Source organism: Rhamphochromis longiceps, linkage group LG15 (assembly GCF_057381845.1).
Source record: "Rhamphochromis longiceps isolate RC_006_pf linkage group LG15, R_longiceps_female_GT1.1, whole genome shotgun sequence".
Taxonomy (NCBI): domain Eukaryota; kingdom Metazoa; phylum Chordata; class Actinopteri; order Cichliformes; family Cichlidae; genus Rhamphochromis; species Rhamphochromis longiceps.
In genome coordinates, this window is record NC_140571.1 from 21,329,715 (window position 1) to 21,348,768 (window position 19,054).

The 19,054-nt window shown below is 45.1% G+C and overlaps 2 protein-coding genes across 2 annotated transcripts in view; one reads left to right on the forward strand and one right to left on the reverse strand.

The window, feature by feature from the left end:
- Positions 1 to 19,054, forward strand: part of LOC146652588 (plasminogen-like) — a 34,890-nt gene continuing 15,836 nt past the window's right edge. Inside the window, exons 1-2 of the mRNA XM_085381564.1 lie at positions 1 to 109; positions 2,786 to 2,921. Coding sequence (XP_085237690.1) covers positions 61 to 109; positions 2,786 to 2,921 — 185 coding nt within the window. The 5' untranslated portion in view covers positions 1 to 60. The remainder of the gene's footprint in view (positions 110 to 2,785; positions 2,922 to 19,054) is intronic.
- On the reverse strand, positions 14,226 to 16,040 carry LOC146652589 (uncharacterized). The gene has a single exon (XM_085382600.1). It carries the CDS (start codon positions 16,038 to 16,040, stop codon positions 14,226 to 14,228), a length of 1,815 nt encoding a protein of 604 aa, XP_085238726.1.

Below are 19,054 nucleotides of genomic sequence, written 5' to 3' on the forward strand. Positions count from 1 at the left end.
ATACCACAAGGTGTCTCTTTGAGTAAGTCGATGATGAACTGCTAGTTTTAGGGTCTCACCATGGGCCTGCACACAGCAGCTTTCATCCTGGGAGCCTTGATCTCCACTGGTAAGTAGTACAACTACTATAGGGCATGTAAAGATGATTTTTCTTCTTATTTGTTCAGCTCTGTTTTCTTACATTTAAAAAAGCAAACAAGGTGTGTGTGTGTGTGTGTGGGGGGGGGGGGGGGGGGGGGTTGGCTTCTTTTTTTTAGCATTTAGTTTAAATGGTAATAATGGATGCGTTTCAAGTGCTAAATTCTTATAATGCAGAATACAACAATAACACTAACACTTTTCTTTTTTTTTACATTACATATGCTAGAAATAACTCAACAAAATAAGAAGCACAGAGACACATTTTTTCTCACAGTCTCAGGTCTAAATGGGTCATGACAGACCACATCAGCACATTCAAAGCTATACCTTTAGTCTAGATTTGAATAATTAATGGAATTTGATAAATGTAAGCTTACGTTAAAGTAATTTAGGATAATTCTGTGTAGTGTAGTTTATAAAGACCTAAAACAGTGTGTTGGATGATTTGGTAACCATGTTGGAGCCCGTATACTGGTTCCTTTTAGTCAGATGACGTAAAATGGATTGTTTGGCTACACGATTTCCCGATAAACCCTCTAATCAGCAACCTTGACTGACTGGACAAAACCTGCTTATTGACAAAGAATATATACTGTCTTTAAAAATGTAACATTTGGGTACATAACAAAAAGGACAGCGCTACAATATCTCCTCTGCTTTTAATAACTACTTTTACACACCGGCCTGTTGGGTTAAAACAAGTCGAAATTCTAATTACTTCCTTGAATATACATTGATATGCCTTCATATTGGATAACTGTTCAGTAAAATATTTTATTTACCTGCTGTCTTAACTTCTGTGCAAGGTGGCAAAGGAAAAAAAATCTTGATGGAAAAATAAGTCTTGACAGCATTTGTGTTTTGCTCTTATGAGAACTGCTAGACTTGTAATGAAATGTATCTAATAACAACAGATGAGAAATCCAACAGCACTCTTGATGTGGGAGTCTAAAAGTGTTTTATCTTGATCTAAAAAATAAGAATCTTTGAGCTTTTGAGGTGCTGGTTGTGATCCCTTCCACCCTTATGTTTCCCTGTGATACTGTTAATCCCCCAAATTTAGCAGTAGCAGATTTCTTAAAATATGTCCTGGAATTCCCTCCTGGATTGCCTAGACCTATACAAGATCAACAGGGCCCTAGGAGCCTTCATCAGGAACTCAATGGGAATGTAGAGGACAACACTAGAGGCCAACTACAAGCCCATAGCATAGGCCTGAACCCCCTCAGTGAGATCATTAACAAGACTGGCTACGGATACTGACTACAGAATGGAGCAGTTGTCAGCCATCTCCTGTACATGGATGACATCAAGCTGTATGTCAAGAGCGAAAGAGACATCGATTCACTGATCCACACCACCAGGATATACAGCAATGACATCGGAATGTCAGTCGGAATGGAGAAGTGTAGTCAGATGATAACGAAGAGAGGGAAGGTAGTCAGAACTGAGGGGATCAAACTACCAGAAGGCAACATTGCAGATTTAGAGGACAGTTACAAGTACCTGGGGATCCCGCAGGCAAATCGGAACCATGAAGAGGCCGCTAGGAAAACTGCAACCACCAAGTACCTGCAGAGAAGTCAGCTCAATGGTAAGAACAAGATCCGCGTGTTCACTGAATACCTTGAGCACCGAAACCCAAGAAAGAAGAGGAAGAGAAGGGACCATAATGGAAGGACAGGCTCTTGCACTGTATGTACCACCAGCAGATAGAGGAGGTGGCTGACATCCAGAAATCCTACCAGTGGCTGGACAAAGAAAGACAGCACAGAGGCACTAATCATGGCTACGGATGGGTACCGGTGTTCTGACATAAACGGTAGTAACCAGACCGACAAGCAACGCACATTTCGGTGCTTTATTTCGGTGCTTTTTTTCCAGTCCTAGAAACAGCTAAGATACTGCGCAGGACTCTCAAGCTCCCAGGCTCTGATGGAGGACCTGAGCTTGAAGGATAGACCGTCCACAGGGGCGAAGGGGGAATTTTTATATAAATATATATATTTCAGACAAAATTCCTCCATATTATAAAAAAACAAAGACAAAACTCACAAATATAAGGACACTTATTGCAATGTTCATAAAAACTTGAACTACAGTTGTGTCGCCATGTGTTATAACTGTCACAGCTCTTACTATTGAATTTCTTGACTCATTCAAACAGCACATAAATTTGTACATATAGTTCCTCAGTAAGGCACGAAAAGCTGGGACGTTACTCACGACAAACACTTGACTTGCAGATGTCCATCTTGGAAGTTTAAGGAAAATTTTAAATGCATCCTGAAAAGCCACCAGCGGTTTTTTTTTTCATTATGACTTTGATATAATTACACCACAAATGAGCCATAGGCACAATAGGCTTGAAAATGGCTCTTTTAACATGTAAAATTTAGGTGGCCTTATATTAGCTTGCATGTGCAACTTACAATGCTGGGGTTTCGCATCATCATCATCACAGAGATCATTTTTTAAGATATGACCTAAGTATTTCACTTTACTCCTCATATCCAATACTTGGTCTGCTAAATAAAAGATTAGAAAATTTAGCTTTTGGGTTCCCATTCATTTCCTATGGCAGTCACTTCTGACCAGGAAATACATGAAGTAATTGGTTTTTTTTGGATGTGACTGATTGCAGTTGGTGGCAATGACGTGGAGGGCTACTCCAAAACTGAAGGTGCATGGATTCTCTCACTGAACAAACGAACGTATTCAGTTAATACTGTGGCTGACTGTGCCACCAAATGTAACACTGAAACATCTTTCACATGCAAGTAAGTTCACATCTCACATTACGTTCTGTGAATCAAAATGTTGCATGTATATACAAACGGTATGTATATACAAATAAAAATGTTTCCATTTATAGCTCCTAGTCCTGCCATTATCCATAGGGCCGCATTTTACCCTCCACATCTGCTCCAGTTGTTCCTTTAGCTCCTGGTAGTTTTCTGTTTCCTTGTGCTCGTTCTTCCTGATGTTGCTCTGCACTGGGATTGCCACATCTATCACAATTGTTCCTTATCATCATCTATCTTCAGCTGTTTTTGTCGATGCTCCATGATTCAAATTGTGGCTCTGACACTAACTAACCCATACACTCTTTCCTTTCTTTCTTTATTGTTCACACTGGGAATCTGATGACCAGTAAGGCTTATGTATCAATAAGTGGGATCTTATTCCTACCATTATGCCTTGTATAGTCCAGGCACTCTAATATGGATGTGTGAAGAATTGAATTGTAGGTTGTCAAGGCGGTGCTCAGCGTGGTCTGCGTAGTTGTAAAGTCCTGTGTTGCAGCTCTATAAACAAGGAGCTGATGCTTTTGCTGTCTGTTGTATTTCCAATGCCTTTCTGAGCTATTCTTGTGTATTGACGCATGTTTCTACTCAGTATAGTTGCTATGCCACAGCAACCTTCCATAGAAAGTTGCTGTGGTCTGGTCTTATTCTAAGTCCACCAGCCACTTGGTATTGGTGTGACACCTCTTTCTCACAGATGTTCTTTCAGTATTGTTCAGTTGTTTACATCTGCAAGCATCTCCTCTGATGGGACTGTTAGCCAGGAGACTCGTGCGTTTGCTTGGGTGGCTACCTTAGTTACATATTTTCTCAATTCAGTAGATGCATCTGCCATTGCAGGTGGCTGGGCAACATTTAGTTAGGATTCACTGCTCTCTTCTACGAGGGTTAGCTAAATATTTCCATACTGCTCACTGCTGTTCCCATTGTACTTTAGACTCTTGATCTCGAGCTTTGATAATAGCTTCTCTTGATGTTATTAACCCTTTAAAACCAGTCGGAACAGGCACGCTCCGTTTTGCGTAACTATTTTTAAATCCCTGTAGAACCGGAACCGCGTAAGCTAGCGCAATAATTTTTTTTGCATATGAAACCGGACGAGTTGTACTTACATCTTGTGCCATCAGCTTGTCGTAGGTCACGGTTTCCTTCCACATATAGCTTTGCAAAAATTGCTTAAAAAGCGCTTGCAGGAACAAAAACATAATATTCCAGAAACACGCTTTGCTGATCCGATCAGCTGTTCGTAACACTTCTCACATCGAAACAGACGTCAGCGCGAACGATCGCATGTCCGTAATTTCCTGCTCGAAACCGGAAGTGATGTCATTTTCGCGGAAAATTTAGTTTTTATTTGTAGGCCTTAAAAGCCTATACTGGAGTTATGTTTTATGCTTTTCTGAATAGTTTCTGGGATGCTTAGAACTCGAATTGCACTGCTGGAAATAGTTTGTTTTGATGCACATGCTGTTTTCTTTGCAAATTTGCATCATAGGATTGTTTTTCGTTTTTCCTGCAGTATATAAAAATTGGTGTATCTCAAAAATAAAACTATGAAAACACTCAAAATAAATTTCCTGTTGTTGTAAACTATTTTTTGCAACTTTTTTGTATTTAAAGTTTTAAGCGATAAACCTCTTAAATTTCTTCAAGTAGAAATTTATGTAAAAAAAACAAAAACAATTTTCAATTTTTTTGGTTTATTGCACTTTTTTGCAATTAATGTAGTTACTATGGACTTAATGCATACATATTATTAAAATATGGGATATAACAGTTGTATTAATGTATAGCAACTTGAAATGCTCCCAAAAATGGCACTACAGCATGTAAAAATATAAAGTAAGCTCTGGCGGACCTGGTTCTATTGGAGGTCTTAAAGGGTTAAACTGAACAACTAGGTGCTTCTTGGTAACTGTGAATGTTGGCTTTCTCCTCATCTATAGTTCCCACATGAGCTGTATAATCCTGATGAGTACTTGATCATTAAGTGCCAGCCATTCTGGCTACCGAGGGAATTTACAGCAGTCATTATTACGGCTGTTTACATTCCCCCACAAACCGAGGCTGACTGGCCAATGATGGGACTGTACAGTGCGATTAGCAGCCAGAAAACCATGCACCCAGAGATGGCATTTATCACAACCGGGGACTTTAACAAAGAAAACCTGAAGAAAGTTTTACCAAAACTCCACCAACACATTTACTTCATAACACGAGGAGAGCGGCTGCTTGACCACTGTTACACCTCCTTCCTGGATGCGTACAAAGCCCTCCTACGCACCCCATTCAGCCAGTCGGGGTGTGTACTAAGCCCTCGCCTGTACTCACACTACACCTACAACTGCACGGCCACTAGCAAATGGTAAATGGCCTGCATTTGTATAGCGCTTTTCTAGTCCCTAAGGACCCCAAAGCGCTTCACACTACATTCAGTCATTCACACACACATTCACACACTGGCGATGGCAAGCTACATTGTAGCCACAGCTGCCCTGGGGCGCACTGACAGAGGCGAGGCTGCCGGACACTGGCGCCACCAGGCCCTCTGGCCACCACCAGTAGGCAAACATGGGGTTAGTATCTTGCCCAAGGATATTTGGCATGCAGCCAGGAGACGGCCTGGGATCGAACCACCGACCTTCTGATTAGTGGCTGATCTGCTCTACCACCTGAGCTACAGCCACCCTCACCATACAGCAACTCCAACATCATTGTGAAATTTGTGGACGACACAACAGTGGTGGGTCTTATCACCAGAGGTGATGAGACGGCTTAGAGGAAGGAGATCAGCGCCCTGACACACTGGTGCCAAGACAAAGGAGTTGATAGTGGACTTCCTGAGGTGTAGAGAAGCACACACCCCCATCACCATCAACGGTGCAGCTGTGGAGAGAGTGAGCGGCTTCCGTTTCTTAGGTGTATATCTGGTGGAGGATCTCACATGGGCTGTTCACGCGAAAAAAATGTTGACATTTATGCACTCCATATTGTACATATATGCACTCCATGTTGTACATACATGCCATTTCTTTTGCACAATATTCATACATATATATATATATATATATATATATATATATATATATATATATATATATATATATATATATATTCTTTTTCTTTTTTTTTCTTTTTTTTTTTTTTAAATATATAACACCCAGCACGCCCCTGCGGGCGGTTTATCCTTCAAGCTCGGGTCCTCTACCAGAGGCCTGGGAGCTTGAGGGTCCTGCGCAGTATCTTAGCTGTTCCCAGGACTGCGCTCTTCTGGACAGAGATCTCCGATGTTGTTCCCGGGATCTGCTGGAGCCACTCGCCTAGCTTGGGAGTCACCGCACCTAGTGCTCCGATTACCACGGGGACCACCATTACCTTCACCCTCCACATCCTCTCGAGCTCTTCTCTGAGCCCTTGGTATTTCTCCAGCTTCTCGTGTTCCTTCTTCCTGATATTGCTGTCATTCGGAACCGCTACATCGATCACTACGGCCGTCTTCTTCTGTTTGTCTACCACCACTATGTCCGGTTGGTTAGCCACCACCATTTTGTCCGTCTGTATCTGGACGTCCCACAGGATCTTAGCTCGGTCATTCTCCACCACCCTTGGGGGCATCTCCCATTTTGACCTCGGGACTTCCAGGTTATACTCGGCACAGATGTTCCTGTACACTATGCCGGCCACTTGGTTATGGCGTTCCATGTATGCCTTGCCTGCTAGCATCTTGCACCCTGCTGTTATGTGCTGGATTCTCTCTCTCTCTCTCTCTCTCTCTCTCTATATATATATATCTTATAAAGTTTGTATCTGCCTTGTGTGAAACTTGTATGAAAAGCATATAAGAGTGAAAACAGATATAAGATCCCTTGAAAAATTATATAATGAAACTTGTATGTTTTGGATACTTACTAAAACAATATATGAAAGTAATGAGAAAGTGGCCACTTTCATGAGTAAATCACGTAAGCCTTATATGATTTACTCATGAAAGTGTAATCACATATAAGTTTTTACTATTTCTTTTCCATATGGGCGGGTCACAGTCGCAGCACCCCATCCATGTCTGATCTTCCTTCGGCAGATCCAGCAACACTGAACCTGGCCCCACCTTATCATGCGAATATCATTTCGCATGATAAGGTGGGGCCAGGTTTCACAATGAACACACCCGAAACTCTGGCTGATTGGGACCCACGCCCAGTTTCCCACCTTGGCTCAGGCGATTAGAGGATCATCAGGGGGTCCTTTTGTCCCTCTGTGGGGGGGCACTCCCACTAGGTTTATATCTGGGACTCTCCACCATTTGACCTTAGAACTGAAGAAGCTTCTCGGATGAGAGGTGAAACGTCTTCAAGCAACTTAAAGAAGTCCAGACGCTTTTCTTTGCAAGCTCCTTTGACAGACTGATTTACAACACAACATGGGGACATGAACAGAGCACCAAGGACAGACACAGGTAGGGCTGACAATACACCAAACTACAGGTTCAACCCTAAACTAATACAAACCAGAATAAACACAAAACGGTGGGTCAACGACCCAGGACCATGACACTATGTGCCATCTTTGTGTACGCTTTCCCACCCAGACTTCTAGACTTCTGATTGGCCAACATTTCTACACGGTTAGGAATATATCGCCATTTGTTGCTTTGGCATGTTCCCAGCAGTGTTTTCCTTCAATTTTGCGTTTACATGTGGACGGGATTATTTTTTAAAACGAAAACGGAAAATCTCAGTTTTCAAAAATACCTGTGTACGTGTGCACGTAGCCCCAGTCTCCAAGTGTTTTAAGTCGATAAATATGTACTTAAAAAAATAATGACAAATAGAAAATCTGTCCATGTGTACCAAAAACATACATCAAATGCTTAGGTAAACTACTGTGCAACAGTTGAACTACAAAGTAGAGAAGAATGCAAATATACAGTTACAGCAATTCCTTAACTTACAAATTTCAAACCCTACATAAAATGCATATTTATCACGACATGCTGTTTCTGTGATAGATCCCAACTAGCTTATGTGCAGAGGTTAAATTATGAACACTATATATATTTGAATTAGCTATGTCTTTCATTTTAGGCTATCATGCTTGTGTTAGCTAGCATGTGCTAACTAACACAGCTTGTGTTAGCATTGTGCTATATTGTTGCACTAACAAGCTAGCAAGCGTGGCTTAAACAGCCAGATTCACAACAAAAAAAAACCCCAAACATGAATAATTATCACTGAAAAGAATTAACAGACTAATGATACCTGTTCACACAAAGTATTTTCATCGAGATGGTTGAAGACAGATTCACTCTTTGTCACGTCCTGCGGAGCAGACCGAGTGGAGTGAGTGAGGTGGACCCAGGTGCATACTGACCTTAACCTCCTAAGACCAGAACTTATCCACGGCATGCATTTTAAATTTCTCTTTGATATTTGGGCTCATTGGGACCCGATGAATGTAAAAATAAAGAATTACCAGATTTTTTTTTTTTTACCTAATTTTTGTTTCTAAGAAAAATGAGAGCCACATATGAGGATATCTGTTTACATTTTCCATAAAACAGTAGCAGTATAATGTCCTTGTAAGTGGATATCAGGCCCTTGTAGAGCAAAATTCAGTATTTTGGTCTAAATAACCCAAAATGTGATGTCCACGTATGTGGACGCCAGGTCCTAGGAGGTTAATGAAAAACAAGCCTTTATTTTGGGGCTAACACTCACAGACAAGAAGCAAGGCAAAATGAGGGAACATCTTTCTTTCTTTATTTTGTCTTTGCCTGTCCCGTTCGGTACTTTAGCAATCACGCTTGTTGTCTGAAGGACAGGAAAGAGCCCAACGAATTTATTTTTTCAAGTGGAGAAAATATGCCAATGCCATGTTGTTCCACTTGATTAGTCTGTATTATCATTCTTTATTTATGTTATTTTTTTAAGTTATTACAAATTGGACAGACATATGGAAAGGGAGAAAGGAAGCAAAGGGGTAGGGGAGACGGTAAAAGAAGACACTGCGAAAATCCGTTTGATCACCCGTCAAAAGAAGAAAAGAGAAAACAAACAGCACAACATGATAGAGACAACAACCTAGATACATGTAAGTAACAGTAAATACTAAATATTGAATGTTACTAAGTGGCACGGAGGACCGACAGTGCACAATATGCTTTAAGTTAGCAGCCAAGGAAGATAGGTTTGTGTATGTGAGCGCCTGTGTGTACACCTGTATGCGTGAGCGCGTTTAAGTTTAAAAGGTTTCTCCATCTGGGGGTGTGAGGGAAAATCTAAACTTAAACTAGGAAACTATAAATAAGACTTTCTCGTGTTCCTTCTTCCTGATATTGCTGTCATTCGGAACCGCTACATCGATCACTACGGCCGTCTTCTTCTGTTTGTCTACCACCACTATGTCTGGTTGATTAGCCACCACCATTTTGTCCGTCTGTATCTGGAAGTCCCACAGGATCTTAGCTCGGTCATTCTCCACCACCCTTGGGGGCATCTCCCATTTTGACCTCGGGACTTCCAGATTATACTCGGCACAGATGTTCCTGTACACTATGCCGGCCACTTGGTTATGGCGTTCCATGTATGCCTTGCCTGCTAGCCTGTCTTCCACCCTGCTGTTATGTGCTGGATTGTCTCTGGGGCATCTATACATATATATATATATATATATATATATATATATATATATATATATATATACATATATATATATATATATATATGCATGCATACATATACATATACATATATATATATCACAGCTAGAGATTGACGAGGTACAACACTAATTCTACGGCAAGGAGGAGTCAGGACGCCAGGTCAGGGGGGAGATATCATCACCCCCACCCGAGATTGGGTACATAGCCCCAAGTGCGATAGGAGAAGGATCATTGAGTGCAAGAGGAACTGACCTGAAAAATAGGATCATGGCCAAGCTTGAAACCTGGATCCCCCGTAGCCGGTTACCAAGATTACGTAAAGTACCCTCAGAAGGTCTGCTAGATGATGTTAATCCAGCACTATGGACAATACCTACAACCACGATTACCGACACTAACAAGCTGATCTACAATACGGCAGCAGTGATCAGTGAGATGCTTGGCTACAAGTTGAACAGCCACAAGGGGCAGTACCCTCCATGGAGGAGGCTAGAGGGCAAGATCAAAGTAGCACGGAGGGAGGTTAGCCAACTAACGGAGTTGCAGAAAGGTGCGACAAAGAAGGTGCATAAGAAATACAGCAAGCTGTCCATACCTGAGGCCTTGGAAACTGCCAAGCAAAGACTCACAGCCTTGGCCAGCCGCTTGAGGAGGTACACCAGAGAGATAGAAGGCAGGAGAATAAACCAGCTGTTCTCCACAGAGCCAGCAAAGGTGTACTCTCAGTGGCAAGGGAACAATAATAATAAGAGAACAGCACCACCAAGGCTGGAGACGGAGCAATACTGGAAGAGCATATGGGAGAAGGACGCAACCCATAACGGCAATGCTCAGTGGCTAGTTGATCTGAGGGCAGACCACAACAACCTCCCTCAACAGGGTCCAGTAACCATCACAGTGGCAGATATCCAAGAAAGGGTCTCCAGTATGAAGAGTTGGACAGCACCAGGGCCCGACATGGTTCACGCTGTGGAGCAGGGAAATTATTTTACTGCTATTGTTAAATAATCATCATCATTACCATTGCATTAATAATATAATCTGCAGCATCGATATTGTATTCAGAGGTTTAAACAGTGTGTGTGTCTTTCAGAAAGACTAAGTTGCAGGAGTTGACCGGAAGTTGCAGAGAGTTTGCAGAAGTGAAAGCAGAGTCTAAGTTATTCTGAGGAGCAGGTTAGACGAGGCTATTTGAATTACTAGGTTATTCAAATTGTCTGTTATATTTTTATATTCTTTTACTAAGCTCTTAGTAGAGGTTCTTGATTAAAACATTTATTCAACATAGTACATGTAGTTTCAGTTAGGTTATTACACATAAGGATGAGCCTCTGGTCTGGTAAAAGGTCAGAAGTGCAACGGGTGAATTGAGAGAGCATTTGAGGACGACATAGACACACACACACTCAGTTAGAGAGAATCATTTATAGGTGGAAGTTTAATCATGTTTTGCTTGGGGTTGCAAAAGAGCAGTTTGTCGCAGAACTGCTGCTGAGGTGTCAAGATGACAAGAGAGCATCCGGCAGTGACAGGAAGTACCGGCCATGAAGATAGAAGACAACGTTCTTTTAAACTGTGTTAAAAGTCATTGTGGTTTTGATTTGACGTATGTATATATTCTGTCTGTGACGTATGAAGGGGCGTCATTAATTCAAACCCTGATGCTATAAAAATCTGTGTATGCTTTGATTAAGTCGAAGATTAATTCCTGTCTGCGTACAGTGGTCTTCCCACGCGTGTATTCATTAAAATCAATTGTTTGACCAAGATCTTCTGGACCTGGTTGTTTGTACTCTCCTTCCTCAATTATGTGAACCTTAACAACGCCTACTGGCTAAAGAAGCTGACTGCACTCCACGAGCGTCTGGCAGCACAAATGAACCAGCTGCTAGTTAACGAGAGACACCCGGAATGACTAACCGAAGGTCGGACGGTCCTGATCCCCAAGGACCCCAAGAAGGGACCGGTCCCCTCCAACTACCGACCAATAACCTGCCTCAGTACTACATGGAAGTAGGGCTGGGCAAAACTATTATTTTCCTAATCGATGAATCTAGCGATTAATTTTTCGATGCATCGATTAATCTAACGATTCATTTTTCAATCCAATTCGATTTCGATTCGATTCGATTAACGATTTTTTTCCCCATTATTTGACTTGTATAGCAATTTCACATTTACTAATTTATGTATATAAATGAAAAACACAAATTTATTCATTTGAAGACCTTTTAATAAAAAAAAAATTGCAAAATAAAGTTGTAGAGGTCGTACAATCAATACAATAGAGATAGCATTTAACAAGAAATGAAATGTGCAAACATATATAAAATTAAGGAAAAGTTAACAAAACATTTCAAATAAATAGCAACAATGGTGTCTTTAAACAAACAAAATTTAACATTCACTTTGCTTTCTGCCAAAAAGTGCTCTTCATTCACAAAACAAAATCCACAATAACATTGTACTACAATCTTCTGTTTTTAACAAAAAATTTAATGTTTTGCAAAACAAATATAACAAAGGAAATCATAGCAAAAAATTAATAATATACAAACAGCAGCAATGGCGTCTTTGAACAAATAATGAAATGACAAGTTACCCCTAAGTAGGACTCTGTGACCAGACTTGTCCAAGCATCAGTGGTAAGGGAGATTTTGGATGTGGCTTTTTTTAGTTCATTCCTTAGTTTCTCCACTGAAGTTTCATACTTTCTCTCCATCATGCTTGTAAAATGACGCTTAGACGGCAGAGTGTAACCTGGTTGGAAAGTGGTCAGCATTTCTTTGAATCCCTCACCCACAGCAAGTGGTCTCTTGTCTTTTAAAATCATAGATAACCTTTACTGGTGCACTGCTTTCTAGTCATTAGATGGCATAACTTTGACCTATAAGATCAAGCTGGAGAAGCATTATGTATAAAAACAGCGTTCAAATAGGATGAAACACATTAAATTTGACAAATCAAGAGTTCATTGTCATTTTGCTTTTGCAAGCACTTTAACAATGTTGTAATAGTGTCCACGACGGCTACGTTTAGCAGATGGTGCATTATCCTTGTTAACATTTCTCCTGCGGCCAATTCGCTGTCTCACATTTTTGTCTTTCGCCGATTCTGATAATCAGCCTGCATGCATTCCGACTCATTTTGCCAGCATGGGCCACAAACCAAAAAAACAATAACTTAAGGTTATATAACCCCGGTTCTCTGAGTAGCATGAGTGAGTGTCTCACTATGGGAACGCCTCCTGCGTGACCTCATCAGAAGCTCAAATACCATTACGCCAGCCCTTACAGGCTGGCTAGGTGACGCCCATGTCAGGAGGGGCCAGTGCCTCCCTATATAATAGGCTGACATAGCGTCAGATGTCATTCAAAACAAGCCCACCACTTCCTCGCTTCCATAGCAAGGAGGGCGGTCTGGTGAGACACTCACTCATGCTACTCAGAGAACCGGGGTTATATACATAACCTTAAGTTCTCTTTCATAGCATTCGTTTCGTGTCTCACTATGGGAGAAATACTGACTCCCGGATTGCCAGACATGCCTGTTAAGAAGACAACTGTCCCCAACAGCACTTCACAGGGGAGAGGCCCCCACCCGGGAAGAACCTGCACTGAGGACTGAATGTGCTAGGTTAGGTGCTGTCACATCTAACCTGTAAAACCTAGCAAATGTATGAGGTGAGGTCCAGCATGCAGCTGCACACACCTCCTGAATAGAAACTCCCCTAAAGAGAGCCCATGAGGTTGCCAGACCTCTAGTGGAATGCGCACGTAAGCCAGCAGGGGGCTCAAGGCCCCTGCTAGTATAGGCCAGGGCAATTGCTCCTACTATCCAATGGGAGAGGCGCTGTTTAGACACAGGCTTTCCCATATGTGGTTTAGCCCAGGACACGAACAGCTGGTCACTTTGTCTGACACCCTGGGTTCGGTCCATGTAAATGCGCAGAGCACGGACTGGACACAAGGTATGCAGCCGCTGTTGCTCCTCTGAGGAGAAAGGCGGTGGGCAAAAGGCCGGCAGTTCTTTAGGGGAACATGTGCCGACAACCTTCGGGACAAAGGCAGGGTTGAGCCGCATACAGACCCTCGTATTATCCGAGGAGAACTGAATGCATGACTGATGCACTGAGAGAGCGTGTATCTCTCCCACACGTTTAGCAGAAGCTAAAGCAATTAAAAGAGCCGTCTTCAAGGACAGAAATTTCAACTCAACCTGTTCCAGGGGTTCAAATGGGCAACAGGAGAGCGCAGCCAATACTGTGGGAAGGTCCCACGATGGAGCCAATGGCCTAGACGTAGGCAATTTACGCCGTGCACCCTTCATGAAACGGCATATTAAGGGATGCTGGCCAACAGTCTTTCCCTCAAAACCAATATGGCAGGCTGAAATTGCTGCCAAATACACCTTGATGGTGGAGAAGGCTTTACCCGTATCAATCAGGGCCTGAAGAAATGACAGAATCACAGCCACAGAGCACTGAAAAGGGATGGCCTGTGATTCTAAGCACCAGCTTTCAAACACACACCACTTATGCTCATATAGCGTCCGAGTAGACGATGCTCTAGAACACTGAATAGTGTCGATAACACTATGAGGGAGCCCCACCGTGTTCAGGTTAAACCACTCACGGGCCAAGCCCACAGAGCCAGCCTCTCTGGGTGGGGGTGGAATATTTCCCCCCGTGCCTGAGACAGGAGGTCTCTGCGTAGTGGTAACAGCCAAGGTGGGCCGCACAGCTGCTGAAAAATCTCCGCCAGCCAGTGTTTCCCTGGCCAGTGCGGGGCTATCAGGATCATATAGTGACTTCTCTCCCTCACTCTGGCCAGAGTTGGAGAAATGAGGGCCACTGGGGGAAAAGCATAGAGGAGGGTTCTCGGCCACTCGTGAGCTAGAGCATCCACCCCGAGTGGAGCTCTCTGATCGTTCAGCGAGTAAAACAGGGGACACTGAGCATTCTCCCTGGATGCATAAACGTCCACGGTCGCCAGACCGAATCGCAGCCAGATCTGCTTCACCACCTCCGGGTGAAGCTTCCAGTCCCCATACAGCGGGTTGCCCCTGGAGAGAAGATCTGCTCCAAAGTTCAAGATCCCCGGCACGTGAGTTGCTCTCAGTGACAGCAAGTGAACACTGCTCCAGACTATCAGTCTGTGTGCCAGCGTGTGTAACTTGGGGGACCCCTGTATGAGAGCATTTGTGTGACAAGTTGCTCCCTGGCGGGTTGGGGCTGCCACCAGCCAATCGTCGATGTACGTGGCCACCCGAATGCCCTTTTTCCTGAGCGGGGCCACTGCTGCCTCGGTGCATTTCACAAACACCCTTGGGCTCAGTGAGAGACCAAAAGGCAGGACTACAAACTCGTATGCCATCCCCTGGAAAGCAAATCTCAGATACTTTCGGTGTGGGGGATATATGGGGATGTGGAAATAAGCATCCCTCAGGTCGATTGATGTGAACCAGTCGCCCGCTCGTACAAACCGTAGCAGCGAGGCGTGCGTCAACATCCTGAACTTGTATGTCCTCAAATGCCGGTTCAGGGCACGGAGATCCAGAATGGCTCTCATCCCCCTCCCCCCTTTCTTTGGCACAAGGAAATACCTCGAATAAAATCCGCTGTGCATTTCCTCGGGAGGGACAATTCTTATAGCTCCTTTGTCTCTCAAGGTGGAAATTTCCTCCAGGAGAAAACTGGCAGAGTCGCCCGGAGCACGAGAGTAAACAATTTCTTTGAATTGTGGTGGAGCGACACTGAATTGCAGCCTGTAGCCCTTTTTCAATGTCCTCAGCACCCATGCTGACTGAGTGCAGGTGGCCCAGTTCTTCATGTGGAGAGACAGAGGGCTCACTGGCCACTCCACCGAATATGGCGTTTTGGCGCCCCCTTGTGGTCGCAGCGCGAAACATACGCCATTTCGGCGTCCCGTCACCTCTGTCACAGGCGAGCGAGGTGACGGGCCCATCTGCATCATCACAGCCGTGGAAACGCGAGTCTCCACGGGCTGCGTTATGGCAGACAGTGCTCCGTTTTTCAGCATGTTTGATTTTCTCATGTGTTTTGCAACACTCGACAGCGCCCTCGGCAAACTGCCTGGATGCGCGTGTCGGGGCTTTTTTAATACAGAATGCATGAGAGAAGTGCTCGTGAAACAACACTGCGAACTTTGGCTCTCTTTCCCTCTGGCGGGTCCGGTGACAGGAACGCCGGCCCGAGTCAAGCACTCTGTGTGGAACATGTCCCGTTGAACTTGCTCTGGAACGGAGCTGGGAGGCGGGAGGGTGGCCCATGAAAGCGGGAAACTGGGTTCGCTCCCGCCTAGAGGAGAGGCTGTCAGGCCGGCCGCTTCTTCCTCCTCACGATCGCGGCAGCGGGGGGAGGAGGAGGGGCCGCTTGAGGTCTGGCCTGGGGAGACTGCTTCCAAGTCCATGGATTCTTAGGGGCCCCGGCAGCCTGGGGGGCTGCTTGCGTCTTAGGCACTTTGGGAATCCTGAAAGCGGGGACCGGGCAAGACGCTGCCTGCGCGAATGACTGGCGCTGCTGGGGTGGCGTGCTGGGCCCTCCTCGGCAGGCAGAGTTTCAGAGCCTCATCATCTCTCTTTTTCTCCTCACATCTCTTCTGCATGGATGTAACAGCCGCACCGAAGAGACCGTGAGGGACGACAGGGGTGTCGAGGAGTTCCTCTTTTTCCTTAGTCGTCAGGTTGGTGAGCCCGAGCCAGCGTGCTCGCTCCTGAAGAACCATGAGGCCCATGGCTCTCCCAGTAGCCTGTATGGCTACCTTGTAGAGGCGGAGGACGTGTTCAGTTATAACGCAGATTTCTTCGCACACTGTGGTATCTGTGTTAGCTGTCATGTCCTCTTCTAGCTCAGCTTGGTAAGCCATTAGCATAGAAGAGGCATTGTGGGCTCTTACTGACAGAGTCACTGCCTTGTAGCACTTATCTGTAAGGCTAGACTGGAAGCGGTCTGCTTTGGAGGGGAGAGATGGGGCCGATGAGGACAGAGACGTCTTCGGGTGAAGATGGCTCGCCACCAACGGCTCCACTTGTGGCATTCGGCGGAGGCCGATAGACTCCATCCCCTCACAATCCAGCAGGGAGCTCCCCACGATGGGGTGTTTCTCGCTGCAAGGTTTTGCTTTCCACGTCACCGCTATCTCATCGAGTAGCTCAGGGAAAACAGGCAACACATGCTTCCCCGTCTTTTTCACCTTCGGCAATTTCTTACCGTCAAAACGAGACTTTACAACCTCTGTTTGTATGGCGGGCCACGGGATGTTGAGCCTAGCGGCTGCGCGCTTGCATGTCCTGCATGTCGAGATCCAGGGGAGACGGCGGTGTCGGTTTGTCAACCTCGCCGGTAGCCGAGGGCTTTGCAGCCCAGCTGATGCTAGCCAAGGAGGTGGAATCTTCCTCCTCGCCGTCGTCAGACAGCAGGAGCTCCGAGTCAGCCGATTCATCTCCGTCCTCGTTAGCATCTCCTCCCCAGGTGACTCCAGCATCGCGGAAAAACACACGATCTCCGTGTGCCTCCAGCGACGGGAAAGCGGTCGCGATGGGCTGAGGGTCTGCCTCTGCCCAGCTCGGCCCTGGCGTTGCGGCCAAATCATCGGGCATCTCAGTTTCTCCTTGCGCCGCAGCAGCCTCACACAGCAAAGGGTCGCCACCCGACAGGTTAGCCTGGCGAGCTAACCTGCGGCGGAGTAGTTTGCGTGGGAAAGCCGCGCAGTGGATACAGTCGTGTGCAGGTGTCAGGGCAGCCTGAGCGTGAGATAAACCCAGGCATGCCGCACACACGGGGTGTGTATCCCAGGCAGAAATCTTCTTGCCGCAAGGACAAAGTTTTGCAACTTCGTTGGCCGTTGTAGCCATGGTTAGCTAGAGGGTTGCGCACGTTAGCGAGACTGACACTGAGTGCGGAGAATATTGCTATTCCTCGCTAACGTGGGTTGAAAGGTGTTGTTACTTTTCTACAGGTATTGCTGCCTAATGTGTAAAACCGCTAGCGTCGAAGGGTATTGCTACCTGATGGTGAAGCTAGGGGTACCTTTATTAGCAAAGTGTTGCTACTTCGCTTTCGGAAAGTATTGCTACTTCCCTGGGTGAAAGTATTGCTACTTGGCACCAGCACTAGCTACAGAACAGTATTGCTACTGCTTGTATGCTAGTGGACAACTGAACAGCTGGGAACAAAGCGCCCGGCGACCGAGTTGTTCACTCGAATCTGTGGACAGTTTAGCTTTAGCACCCAATAGCACAGTTGTCTACAGACTTCTGTGAGAAGCGAGAAGAGGTTTTTGAATGACATCTGACGCTATGTCAGCCTATTATATAGGGAGGCACTGGCCCCTCCTGACATGGGCGTCACCTAGCCAGCCTGTAAGGGCTGGCGTAATGGTATTTGAGCTTCTGATGAGGTCACGCAGGAGGCGTTCCCATAGTGAGACACGAAACGAATGCTATGAAAGAGAACAACTAAACAGCAGCTGCTATATGTTACTGCTAAGCAGCTTAAATGAGTTTTGCATTTACGGAGGTTGGGTGTTTATCTCTGTGTCTATAAGTGAGTGTACGTCTACGTGGGGGGGTGTCTGGATGAATTAACGGGTAAAAACTAGTGTTAGTAAAAAAGTTGAAAACTTACGGTGGTTTGTCCTTTGCAGAAGCTGCTCCTGGATGCAGTCGTTTGAGGTGCTGGTGCATAGCCGTCGTGCTTTTATGATAGGCCATTTCCACCTCACAAAGCCGGCAAACGACTGAATCACTTCCTTTTCTGTTAAAATATCCCCATACTGCGTGTTCAGGTGGAGTGATTTAAGTTGACTGCAACTGCCTCACTCATGATTCCGCTACTCGCTGCCGCCATGTCTTTTTTTGAAAGTCACGACGCATCGACGCAGATTTTTTTACGTCGACGTATTTTTTGCGTCGACGTAATCGATTACGTCGACGCGTTGTCCCAGCCCTACATGGAAGCTCCTGTCAGGCATCATATCGGCTAAGATGAACAGGCACATGGGTCAATACATGAGTGGGACACAGAAAGGAATTGGCAAGAATACCAGAGGTGCAAAACACCAACTACTGGTAGACAGAACAGTCAGCCGAGACTGCAAGACCAGACTGACCAACCTGTGCACTGCCTGGATTGATTACAAGAAGGCCTATGACTCAATGCCCCACAGCTGGATACTGGAATGCCTAGAATTGTACAAGATCAATGGGACCCTAAGAGCCTTCATCAGGAACTCAATGGGGATGTGGCGTACAACATTAGAGGCCAACTCCAAGCCCATAGCACAAGTCACCATCAAGTGCGGGATCTACCAAGGAGATGCTCTGTCCCCACTGCTGTTCTGCATAGGCCTGAACCCCCTCAGTGAGATCATTAACAAGACTGGCTACGGATACCGACTACAGAACGGAGCAGTTGTCAGCCACC

Coding starts and splice junctions, on each gene's coding strand:
- LOC146652589 (XM_085382600.1), bottom strand. CDS start 16,040: ATGGACTTGGAAGCAGTCTCCCCAGGCCAGACCTCAAGCGGCCCCTCC.